Source organism: Lolium rigidum, chromosome 6 (assembly GCF_022539505.1).
Source record: "Lolium rigidum isolate FL_2022 chromosome 6, APGP_CSIRO_Lrig_0.1, whole genome shotgun sequence".
NCBI lineage: Eukaryota > Viridiplantae > Streptophyta > Magnoliopsida > Poales > Poaceae > Lolium > Lolium rigidum.
Window position 1 is genome coordinate 101,521,215 of NC_061513.1, and position 12,782 is coordinate 101,533,996.

The 12,782-nt window shown below is 40.8% G+C and overlaps 1 protein-coding gene across 1 annotated transcript; it reads right to left on the reverse strand.

The window, feature by feature from the left end:
* Positions 1–516: 516 nt before the first annotated feature.
* Positions 517–10,707, reverse strand: LOC124661919 (TBC1 domain family member 8B-like). The gene is made up of 18 exons (XM_047199804.1): positions 10,652–10,707; positions 9,924–9,993; positions 9,314–9,832; positions 9,054–9,239; positions 8,827–8,940; positions 7,097–7,155; positions 6,918–6,984; positions 6,748–6,799; positions 6,574–6,666; positions 5,339–5,422; positions 4,800–5,212; positions 4,484–4,545; positions 3,721–3,790; positions 3,371–3,451; positions 3,183–3,284; positions 2,487–2,626; positions 2,134–2,251; positions 517–1,164 (listed from the first exon to the last, which is right to left on the reverse strand). The coding sequence occupies exons 1-18, from the start codon at positions 10,693–10,695 to the stop codon at positions 910–912; spliced, it is 2,529 nt and encodes an 842-aa protein (XP_047055760.1). The 5' UTR covers positions 10,696–10,707; the 3' UTR covers positions 517–909.
* Between the last annotated feature and the right edge of the window lie 2,075 nt (positions 10,708–12,782).

The following is a 12,782-nucleotide window of genomic DNA, read 5'->3' on the forward strand; positions in this document are numbered from 1 at the left end:
CCTCCAAATATGAGCACGAAATAGACATTCAAAATCCTGACGAAACTAGGAACCGGTTGCAGGAATGGTTTGCAACTTTATTTAGATCTTATCTCGTATCGAAACACCATTATATAGATCAGAGAAGGATTAAAACGAACTTAAATTAAAGGCTAGGTTAGATCGCATGTGTTGAGTCACGGAGAATCACATTTCTTGGAAGACAAACCCTTTTTTTGGGTATAGGCCCTCCCAAGACGTCGCCGTTGTTGAAACCGAGCACCATTGTACAACCATATTGCCTTTGTCGCTGCTCGCCGACTCTCAAACACCATTGACGCGCCCCACAACCCAGTGATGTGAGGGAAGGACCGAGAGGGGAGGAACCATTTTGAGAAGTCTGAACCTTATTGGAGAAGTCCACCGCTACAGGAAAAGAGTTCCAACTTCCAAGCCACCATGGATGAAAGTCGAGGGCGTCTGCCTGCCGGTGCAACACCAAGCTACCGTTGCACCGCATATACTCTGAAGACATCATAATTTAAGCGGATTATATTCCTTCAGATCCCTGCCACCATGGTGGTTGTGCCATTCTTTTTACAATGCAGAGGACGGAGCCTGTTTTACAAACAATTGCACTGTTCATCCATGTCGTTCATTTTCCATGTATCTATCAATAACTTACAGCCCATCTTGATAATGAGCAGGGAAACCATACCAATATTACCTCTTGCAAGTTATTGCTGGGAAGTTTTGAATCTATGAGCCTAAAGGAAGTGGTAAAAAAAAGGACAACAAATCAAAAGGAGAGAAAAGGAGAAAAATAAATACAGCAGCACATGACTTAAAAAATTGCAGCCGAAATGTTGGCTTCAGCTTTCCTTCAAAATCACAAGGCACTATTGAGTACAAAAGGTGTTGGCCAAAGGATCAATCTAGTCTTATTTCTTGTAAGTGTTCTTCCTGCCCGTTTATTTTATTTGTAGTCGTTTCTACGGTTGGCAGATCGCCATCCATCTTGGCCATCTCTAATCGGGGTTCATCTCCGATGGGTGTCTCTACTCGTTCACCCTCTTTTGGTGTGCCCCCCTGATTTCCATCATCCATCTTTGGTGGCTCAACACTTTGTGCAGTGTTGTTATTTTGTTTGCCATTTGTTAACTCGTCAGCATTGTTCTGCTTGCCCTGTAAAGAATCCATGGCACCAATAACATCATATAAGAAAGGGAGAACGATTCGTACTGATCGTATAAAGCAAATCGAACATATGAAAAATGGAGTGAAGCATACAAATAAAACTAAACAAGAGTACCCCAGAAACAAGAAACCTCGTAAATTGGTAGTGAACATGGCAATCCGGAGATAAGTAAGAACACAAAGAAGGCAAGGCTATTATTTAAACAAAATGCATCTTCCATATTGCATGTGCTCCCTTCAATCACATTTATCAGCCCTATTCAGGATGTATGACAGAATATAAACCGTTTAAGCATCCAAAATTACATTTGATTTTAGGCAATGGAACTAAGATTATCATGGTTCTTCACTGTCAGCATCCCTATAAACCTAAAAGACTGAGATGAATGTCTACTCGGTGGCAAGTAGCAAAGAGCAGCATTTGACTATTTACTATAAGAAAAAACTCATCAATCGCAAGACCTTAAATGTATCACATTGTTTGCTCACATTCTAGGGAAACAACATAGAAAAATGTTTTGCTGCTTTTGCAGTCAGTTGGAAGCTCATGACGAGAACATAAAGTCTGCAGTTGTTGACTCCTTCAAAATGAACTAGATGTGCGTTTATGGGAATTATCCATAAATATATTTTATTTGCAAAATTGTGGGGACAGTTATATTCAAGGTATAAAAAGTAGTACTATACCTTCCCTTCGACCCCTAAGATCTAGGTTAAAAAGGAAGCTTCCCATGGTTTATAACATTCTTAAACGGCACTTAAGGGTTAAATCACCAGCTGTGTGGGCATGACAAAAATTCCAAAAGAGAAAATGCTTACAGAAGAACAACATTATCTTATTATTTTCTTAGAGTCCGGGGAAAGAATCTATTCGCCTAGTATTACTAATAAATGTATTGCGGACTCTTCTATTGGCCTCTTCTATTGGCCCTACAGTTCACGTGCCAAAGAAAGTACCTTGTTCCTGTCACGCCAACTGAGAGAAAATGGGGCAAGCAAACTTATTTTTCTAGGCTGAAACTCCTGTGATGAATCTTGGCTCACTTGGCCAGGAGATGCATCTCGTGTTGGTGTCCTAGAAGAGAAAGGGCAAGGCATGACATCAGGTTAGCACTGGAGTAGTGTAACAACAAACGGCTGTAAATTTCCGTGCCTCGCTTGTGAGTTATGCAATAGCACACTACCAGTCTCATGGCATAATTCATGGGTCACTGGATATAGTGCAGTAATAAAAAGATTAATATTTCAGTATTGTTTCCTTGCCACTGTGTAATAATCTGGTCTAATACCATCAAACAAGACAATGATACCTTGGAGAAGGGGAAGGGGAAGGTAGTTGTGCTTTTTGCTGACTAGATTGATATTGAAGTGTTGCCTCCAACATTGTTTCAGCCATGACTGCTCTGTTCTCCATTTGCGCGAGTGAAGCCATCGCTTCATCATACTTTTCCTGCATACAGAGTTGAATGTGTAATAAGAAAATCATAAACTGAGCAAGCAGATACTTATTTGCTTTATTGCATGTTCACCCTAGTGACCAATCATGGCAAATAATCATGACCCAACAGTAACAGTATGAAATTGGAGTTTCTTTTTTGGCGTTTCCAGATGTCAAATACTCCGTAGTATATAGATGATCAGGCATTCAAGACTCATCACCAATGTTATTTTTAAGCAATCCAGGTAACAGATAATTGCATGTACATTTCAATGCATACTTTGTGAACAATATCCACGAGGAAATATTTACTGCAAAGATAACTATAAACACAATGCTGTCCTCCTCAAGATCAACAGGCAAAGGTTTTTTTATATGTGAATGTGATTTTCATATGAAAATAAAAATGTTTAGAAAGAACACTTTCATTCTACGTCTATCGACAAATTTGGTGAGGCAAGAATTAATTGCTCAAGCTGTATTAGCTAGTAATCTTTCCTTGGCTTGTCGTTTCAGCGAGATTATCACATAAAAATACGATCACGGATACTTGACCAACTGAACTAACCTGAAGGATATGTGAAGCATATTTCTGAGCAGCAGCATCTTGCTCAGCAAAGATGCGTGCATCCTCTGTAACCTTCTGTTCTTGCTCTACACGCATCAGGACCTACAAAGAATTAAATTTATGGTTAACTGTATATACAGTTGTAACAACAAGATTCAGTGAGAAGAATACACAAGTGGCAACTGCACCTGAAGCATTGCTTGTTCCTGTTCCTGCTTGTCTGATAGAGATTGCCTTAGCTCAGATAATTCTTGTTCTAACTGCTCTACCTAAGAAATGAAAACACAAATATTAAGAACTATGGTGTTTCAAGTCTCAAAACGTGAAATATCCAACTACTAGGGTTAAGTAGTGATCATATATATAGCATTTTCGAGTGGATAAACTGGTTATTAAATAGGAGGTACTATCAAATTTCAGGCCCAGTATACAAGATCAATAGCAGTTAGATTTCAGCAATAAAGGGAACAAAACACAGCTGAATAATGATGAGCGACACTATAAGAAAGATAGCCACCATAAATATTCCATTGTTTACCTTTGCACTTAATTCACGTCTGTTATCTTGCTTAACCATCTCCATTAGTGCTGTCTCTAATTCATCAGCCCTGTATATAGATCAAAGAAAATTATTAGAAGGGGACTTTGAGAACTGAGAAGAAACAATTCCCTTACATAACGCACTCTGAACAATGAGAAGAACATATATTCTATAAAGAACCAACTTTTGCTCAACAATACACAAATAACACCTCTAATAGTAGGAAAATATTCACCCGGGCAGATAAAACTAATACTCCCTCCGATCCATTTGAACTAAAATCCTGACACTTATCATGGATCGGATGGAGTAGTTTACTTATATTTAGTTTTTGCAGTATTAATATTGGTCAGGAGCTAAAAGAAGGGGAACATCAGAATGCTAAAGCACAGCTAAAATAATTACAGTAGGCTCAGGGATAATTCTGTAAGTGAACTAAATATTGGGCAGATATTTTGAATTCAGTTCAATTTAGCCCAAATGGATAATCATGATTGACATACAGGTTAAACTATATTTTTCACAAATAAACCACCAGCCAAGCTCTGGCTGGGTTTGTCATGAAATAGACCAGGGTTGACCAGCTACAGGATAATATGTTCCATTCAGTAAACAGGACGGAAGCAGCTCCCTACTGACAGCAGGCCATTTGATTACTTAAATTTTACAAAGGTTCATTATATCTATGTTTATAAGTGCGCAGATATGAAAACTTAATCGCTCAAACTAGTGACAATCTTGGTATTTCAAAACAATTGACCTCAGAACAGCTGATCTCCTTTCCTCTAGCAGTCGGCATAGCTCAACCTTCAGCCAGATAACCTGAAATAATACAACAAAACATATGCTCACTAACAGCTCCAACTGAAAACACAAAAAGATCCCAAGACTTACTAACAAATTATACAAATTCACAGAGTGTGTTTACTTTTGTAAATTGACTGGACAACCAGGTTAGCGAGGATATTTATACATGTTATTTTTACTTATCTGCATTTTTTCAGTCGGGTACTTTTGAAAATATTATTTTGCAATTTGGAGACGAAAGAGAGTTAATTAGTGTATGAGAATGATACCTGATCTTTGGGATCGGGCAACAAATCAATATCAGTGTTGACAGTCAGGCCATGATACATATCATCAATATTTTCAGAACTGGTTTCTTGGTTAGCATCCCCATCTGTCGAGTCATTTAACTGTTCTGTTGATATTGACACCAATGGTTCAGCATCACGGTTGAAATTGTATAGCTTTGATGCAAGACCACTTGTGTTCCTCCATTCACGAAGACCTTTTGCTCTGTTTTCCATTGAAGACAAAACAGATGGCCGGTGTTTGTTTCTCAGATCATGCAGCCTTGCTTCATCTACAGCTTGATATCCCATGCAAGCTGTTAAAACAAGCTGGCTGCTGTCAAAAGTGGAACCAGCTAAAGACTGTAAGAGAGTTACGGCATCCCCAGCATCTTTTGTTGTCACAAGTGCAGGACCTGCAATAAACAGTAGTGTTAAGTCTCCATGAAGTTGCCTGAGATGAACTATAATGTATCTAGACATCATATTAAGTTATATGGCTTTTTCTGCATGAAAAAAGGGTGAAAGAGTGACTCCAGTACCATACAACTCCATAAGTGCAAGGGCAGTCCGGAAGAGCATCACACGATTTCCATCAAAGAGAAGCACATCCCACACACGAAGAACTGAAATGTTCAAATAGCACTAATATAGTGAGAATATTACTCCATGCATTTGTGACTTACATAGAAAAGCCCTTGTCAAAGAAGTTAAGAAAAGGACAAGCGTTGTTTAGCTGTGCATATGATTCTGCGACCAACATTTGCTATAAATCCGAAAAGGTCATGCATGTTTTTTTGCCATTATTACCGTACCTGCGTTTAGCTTTGACAGCAAAAACCTAGTGAGTGAATTAAATATTTTATGCTATGACAAGGAAATGTTTCCTGAATGTAATCTTGCCATGGTGTGACCTGCCCACATAGGTTGTGTGCAGGCTCTAGTGCGAATAGCACACATAGGTTGTGTGCTTCCTGTGTGAGTGAACAGTGGACATAGGTTGTCTATTGAATAGATAGGCATGCTGTAGTTGGCTAGTAGAAGGAGCTAGCTTAGTCATGAAGTATCCGGGGTATGTAGGAAGAACTCTAGAATTAGGAATGTTCTAGAGTAAGATATTTAGGAGTAGTATGATGTATTTGGAGTTTGTAGAGTATTCTAGAAGTATGGTGTAGGGTTTGGATTGTGACACATGGCAACAATCTAAAGGGTCATGTACAAGTATAAATAGGCCAGGATGCTGGGGCAAGCATGGGTTGCTAAGCTCTGTTGCTGAGTAGTGTAGCATCCGTTGCTACAAAAGCTAATAAAAGAAGAAAGCATCTGTTGCCTAAAACTATCGAGTGTTCTCCTCTGTAGTTCTTAGTCCTTCATTTGCTGAGAACAGAGAGAAGAGACAGCAGAGAGGGAACACTAACAGGAAATCATTTTCATTTAGTGTCTTGAAATCCTGACAATAAGTAATTGATTTTTTCTGCTACTCACTTCACTTGAACTTGCTTTAGCATCACCTCCCGTCATATTGCTAATCTTCCCTTTTATTAGTAAAAGGAAATATCATACATTTTCCACACAAAGATGCCATACGGTACTTTTTTGATTTAGAGAAAAACACTGATATCAGAGCCCAGGGTCTCGAGCTCAACTCGAGTCCTGGCTTTAGCAATTTATCATAAAATTGTTGTTGCCTTATAAAATAAATAAGCAAAGATAGGATTGTGAAAATGTATTTCGCAAACAATAGTATGCTATTTCAAATAACTGTCACTAGACTGACCAGTTTCCCAGGGAAGCATGTTCATGTATATAGATAGGAACCATGGTCCAGCAACCCATGCAACTTGTACACCAAGGTAGTCCAGGTGATTTACTGCGCAGGAAAATTGCAATCCCTGTCAAACTTTAGGTGTTAAACATGCCTGATAGAATCATGTGATTCTGAGTCACAAACCTAGCTTGGGGAATTTTTCTCTGACCAACTCCTCTAAAACAAGCTGATCCACCTAAGACATAACCAAAACGCAGATGATCTTTCAATAACAAACAGATCAGCTTGGAGCTCCAAGTAATCAACAATCAACATGCATAAAATTATGAAAATGACAATAAAATGAAGAATACCTGAGACTCGATCATTTCTTCAGAGAAATAACCCTCAAAATAGTCATCCATAATGCCTGTCAATGCCCTGTGGACCCATAACACATTCATTGCATTATTTAGTTCAACTCTTCTACTATGGAATCAACTAAAGTGATTTTAACGAATGCAAGTACTTGATACTGTGCTGCAAAACCTACCAAAATGCGTTCTCCTCGGACATCAACAGAAGTAACAAACCAGCAAAGAAGTTCATTGCCTGCATTAATCACATTTCTATCTTAGCAGAGGGAATCTTCAACATGCAAATTGGAATGTTCGAAAACAATATTGCTGTGCAGTATGCACGGCAGAATCATAATGGTGGAATACCAAAGAGGTTATTTTCTTTGTCCAATTTTTTTTACATTTTACAAACTTGAAGAATGTTTGCGGACATAGGTTTATAGCACCCAAGCTTATGTGGTCCCATTATTTTCCAAAAAAAATAAAAAGTGGGTTTAGAGTATTAAAGATAGTTCACTTTTCAATTTCAAAAAAAAAACTCACATGTAGATATTAGAAATAACTATGTATCTTCAAGTTCTGTGAGCAAATTTGTTTATTTGTAGTCCGCATGAAAAAGACAGGAATGAGCTAAAAAAACAGCTTGTGTTCTATCATGCTCTATTTGGCTTTTACTGTAATATTGGCCCCTAGCCCATTTACATAATTTTTCGAAGATATTCAGAATTTGAGAAGACGTAGAGAGGGCAGAGAAATAAAAGCACAACAGCATTGTTAAAGCTCAGACCGAAACTACCAGCCTACTCAACACGATCAGGACCAAGAGAGGGCCGACGTCTGTTAACGTGGTTCTCCCTACAAGTGTCTAGCTCTTCGGCTAGTTGCTTTGTAAAGTGGGGCCTTGGCCCGGTCTCCAGCTTGCACATAACTTTCTCTTCTACCAATGCATTGAGACAAAGCTTTTACGTTTTCTCAAAATATTGATAAAGAATAATGTGTCAAAATTTGAGAACAAATACGCAGCTTACACTAACTGAAATAACTCCACACACTAACAACCTGATGAAACTTTTTTTTCTGCAGCTGAAACAATTTGCTAGATAAATGACTGTTCACCTTTATCCTTCTAAATAGAGAAGCACAAAATGTTAGGTTACATGATACTACAACATATGAAAAAAAATCTTCAAGTGGGTAATAAACAGAATCTTCAAGTACGTACGCCACACTTTGGAAAAAAATTAACGACCCATATACTGCCCTAGGACCATTCATTGACAGCTGCTGTACATGAAAACTACGTAAAATATATCAACAATAGAAGCAACTTTGAAGGACACATTTCAGTGTTATCTGAAGCTTATATCTGTCAACATCCACAGTGCGGTAGCTCTTAGCACTGGGTACGTCCTTTATACTGCCCTATGACCATTCATTGACAGCTGCTGTACATGAAAACTACTCCCTCCGTTCTTTTTTAATTGACTCGGATTTAGTACAACTTTGTACTAAATTTGAGTCAATTAAAAGAGACCGGAGGGAGTACGTAAAATATATCAACAATAGAAGCAACTTTGAAGGACACATTTCAGTGTTATCTGAAGCTTATATCTGTCAACATCCATATAAAATCGATTACTGAACAGAACCTCCATAAATTCATCAACTGCTTTTAGCTAGAGTCAACAAAAAAGTAACCTCCTCAAAGGAAAGTATAGCACGCTAGGACTATCATTAACTTCACTTTTAGGAGCTTGAAAGGATGTATTGGGGTATTGGGCAATGGTCTTGTTCTTTAAAATATTAATATTCAACTTAAGTTAAATTTTGAAGGTGCAACACAGTGTTCTGTGTGCAAGGCCTCCCAAGAAGGTAATGAAATGCAGTGCCATGAAAACAAATCAACATTAAGGGAAAGATGTACCTGGCAGTAACCAACTGATGGATTATGTCTAGCATAAGCAGTGAGCAATCGTCTCAAAGCATTTCTGCCATCCTCATCTAGAGCTGGATGGCCTGGAAATGTTCTAGGCAAATCCTAAAAGGGCCCACGCAACAGATGACGGTTTAGCACAATATTCTTAAGTATACAAAAAAATTCAATATAAAAAAATATTGAAACAAAGTAATGAAAATTTGTTCGCTATGTACCTTCTCTATTTGCCCTCTCCACTTTTCGGAACAAGGTGTTTGAGATGCTTTCGATTTTTCGTCACCACACTCCATAGTTGGAGGATCGGAATCTTTGCTGTCTCCGCTTCCACCATCCACCGCAAGGAGGCTCTCATAGTACCCTTTCACTCGGCGAGCTCCAATACCAACAAAAGCTTGCCATAGCTGTCCTCACACAGCAAACGGGCCATCAGTTTAAGATAAGAAAATATACCATTTAACAGAGAAGTAATTCTTACCTCTCCCCTCAGAGCCATTGGCAGCCCACCACGGACTAAGCACTCCAATTCTTCTTTCCAAGGAAAATACCCTTCTTGACTCGTAGCTCTATTAATGCCCGAATCGGCATTGGCGCTGTCAGAAGCAGGCCCTTCTTGGCCAGGATCAACCTTCTCTACATCATAGAACTCCTCGTCGGAGTCCTCCGAGGGCTTGCCGTCTTCAGCGTTTACAGGGTGGAGCCCATCCGTTGCGTCCTCTTCGCCAGCGGTAGATTGCTTCTTCTTCTTGATACGCAAGCTCATCATCTCCCCGATGTGGCCCAATGAGGGCCTGATCTCAGACCATATTTGGATCTTATGTGGCCTCTGCTGTTTGGGTGTCTTCTCGTTGGACAGGTCAGGCGTGCCGGCATCTCCCGTAGCTCCTTCGTCCTCGATGGACGGCACAATCTTAGCATCTTCTCCGGACGATTCGTCGTCCTCGGCCTGCCTCTCGATAAAGTTCTTCCATCTATCAGACCGCTCCTCTTCCTCCTCCTGCATATCGAGCACCACAACATATGCAACTCAGTGAGATCACACGGCATGGTGCAGAAATGGAGGCATTGCTAGGGTGTGGCTCTTGTACCTTGTAGATGTTGGCATACTCCCTGTAGCGTTGCAGGTGCTGTGGCCGCACAGCGAAACCATAGGCGTCCCTGTTCGAATCCCCAAAGGCATCAGAAACAGAAAAGGGGCAAACGCTACTGAAAGGCGAACTAACAAACAGGTGCTTCAGCAATAAAGTAATTCGTTGCGAAAAGCACGGGACCAAACCAAACCATGTTTACCTGATCGACGATGTATCAGGCACTTGATTTTGCTACTAAATCGAAGTCATGTGCACTAATAAAGTTTGGCATAATTAATATACTAGCAATCCCAGATACTAGTTGCATCAATTAACTGGACTTAGCCCCAATGCTAAAATGCCAGGTGTTGCTCTAACTGCAGCAGCGCAGCGCACCGTGTGATGCGCGTGCGCGAACCCAGATCCTTGGGACGGGCAAAGCATACCGGGGGAAAAACACAATTCAATCATTTTTTTCAGATAGATATATAAAATTAGCTCGTCCCGTCTGGAAATGCGGAGATCTAGCGGCCGCATTGCCCGAGTTCGGCCCCGATGTCTCGCAACGGGATCGAGATCCCCGGGCATGACGGTAAACGAACAAACATCTCGGCCCCGAAGAAAAAGGCGGAGCAAACAACACGCAAGCGGAAGTCTCGCGCGGCTAGCACAGGAACATCGGAAACTCCGGCAGAAGCATCCGAAGCAGCGTCCGCGGCAGCAGGAGCAGGAAGAGGAGCACGAACCGCTTGTGCTCGAAGGCGATGAAGGGGAGGCTCTTGGCCTTCATCTCCGGGCGCGGCGTCGGCGGTCCAGCGCCGCCACCTGCTCGTGATGCTGGTCAAGCCCGCCGGCGGCGATGTCGGTGGCGTCGCGGGCAGTGTACGGGGATGGAGGGAGGGAGCTGAGTGAAGTGGAGCGCGATTCAGCAGCGCATGGGTGGTTGGGGAACTGGTGATCCGATCGGATTATAGTATTGGAGTGGTAGCTACTCCTGCTGCTGCTGCTGATGCTGAGATTTGATCTGCGTGGAAGAGTGCGAAAACTGTGAGGTGAGGCCAGGTGACAATTGGGGAGTTGGGAAAACGGAGGAGGAGCGCCTTTAACTCTGAGTTCGATTTTCTCCTTTTTGTTTCGGGGCTTTTTTTGGGGTATTGGTCGTGTATAGTGGCCTGGAGATCGGGGAGATGGGGACTAGCTTGGGAATGACTCCGCGCCCTCGTGCTCCGGCTCCTGCCTTCTTCTTCTCGTATCGACGTGTGGGAGTTGGGCGGGTTCAGCGACGCCGAGATCCCGATTCTCCGTGTCTATGGGGGCTGGACGGGGTTCCTTCGCTCTAAAATATGATCTGGGGTGGGTTGACGTGTTAGAATATGCATTTTACCTTTCATCTTTTACCTAGGCTACGGCTGCATGAACAACTTTATAAATCATCCGGGCAAGATTTATAGAGCATTACGAGCGGGTTTAATTGTCCCAGAACTTGACGTCCTCAATGCACCTGTGGGAGACAAGTGTAAGATCTTCAACAATGTTGTTGAATTAAATATAAGGGTGTAGCACGCACCTTAGTACAATACTACAATAGTAGGTTGATTGAGCCGATGTTGAAGAGATGTCAAGTCGGAGTAGCTGGATATGTGAAGTTGGAATAACCGGTGCCGAAGATACGCGAAATTGAGGTAGTTGTTGTTGTAGGTATAAATCACCACTGCCGCCTGGCATGAGACGAAAAGTGAGATGGATTTGTTCCTCACTAGGGTGACTGAGTAAAGAGACGGTGAGGCTACATCTTGTGCCAAATCGTTGAGCCAATTTATCGCCTACCGCCATCATCGCACCTGCGCACTGCGTACGTTGCTCCTCTTTTCGCTATCGAGAGCCGGTTCAAGTGAAAACACTGGATTTGGATGTTCCTCCCGATCCGACGCTTCTTTAAAGTTACAAGCATAAACCGTGAAAAACCGAACGGGTGATTTTTAACTCGGTGGAGCCGAGAAACGGGTTTAGGAACAACACGACATGTCATTGTAAGATGCATTTTCGTGTTTGAGAAACGGAAAATAAATAATCGCAGATGGTGAGCTGTAACATTGGCATTTTTTTACGACTAGTACAAATGCCCGTGCGTTGCTACGGGTCCTTAAATTATATTTATCAGTGTAGATATATATAATTCATAACTCACTATAAAATTTAAAACATATTAAGGATATCATAATGTACTACAACATGATAATATCGAACGCAATAATAAAACATTATTGTTGTGCATATGCGTGGTTCCAAATTATAGGTTTTCTTGTTATTCAAGTCCCACACCTGTTGTAACTATCAATTCAACAACCTTTCATTTTGGATGTATAGTTAAATGCTCGTATGTTGCCACGGGTCACAAGTTTTCTTTTATCCCTTAATGTAATGCATATATAAAAATATAAACACATAGCAATAAAAAAATATTAGGATTCGACTTTGCCTTTTAAGTGTAATTGGATTAAAGGTAAATAGTTTATGTTGCTACTAATAACAAAGATGATATAGAAGAGATTGTCATTTCGAACATCATCACGAAAAATGGTGTCATCTGCCGCTCCACTCTCCACCTACCTCTGTCTATGTTAACACTCTGGACACCATGGTATGCCATATACCACGATCTTCTCGAACTCTAGTGAATTTTATATAAGCACAATACTAATAAAGCAAATGTATCTGTCTCGCTATAGCTCATATATTCCATGTTAACAAATGGTTAAGCCCCTCTTTTTTAGAGAAAGGAGATTATACGAAGTTAAAACTGTTACACGGTCTGATCTCAGTGTCAGCTTTTCATGGAGATCCACTCCATTCTGTTTTCTGTCACCATTGCTCTTC

Coding starts and splice junctions, on each gene's coding strand:
- LOC124661919 (XM_047199804.1), bottom strand. CDS start 10,695: ATGAAGGCCAAGAGCCTCCCCTTCATCGCCTTCGAGCACAAGCG. Junction 6,985..7,096: donor TCCGAGGAGAACGCATTTTG/GTAGGTTTTGCA, acceptor ATGGGTCCACAG/GGCATTGACAGGCATTATGG. Junction 6,800..6,917: donor AAGAAATGATCGAGTCTCAG/GTATTCTTCATT, acceptor GTTATGTCTTAG/GTGGATCAGCTTGTTTTAGA.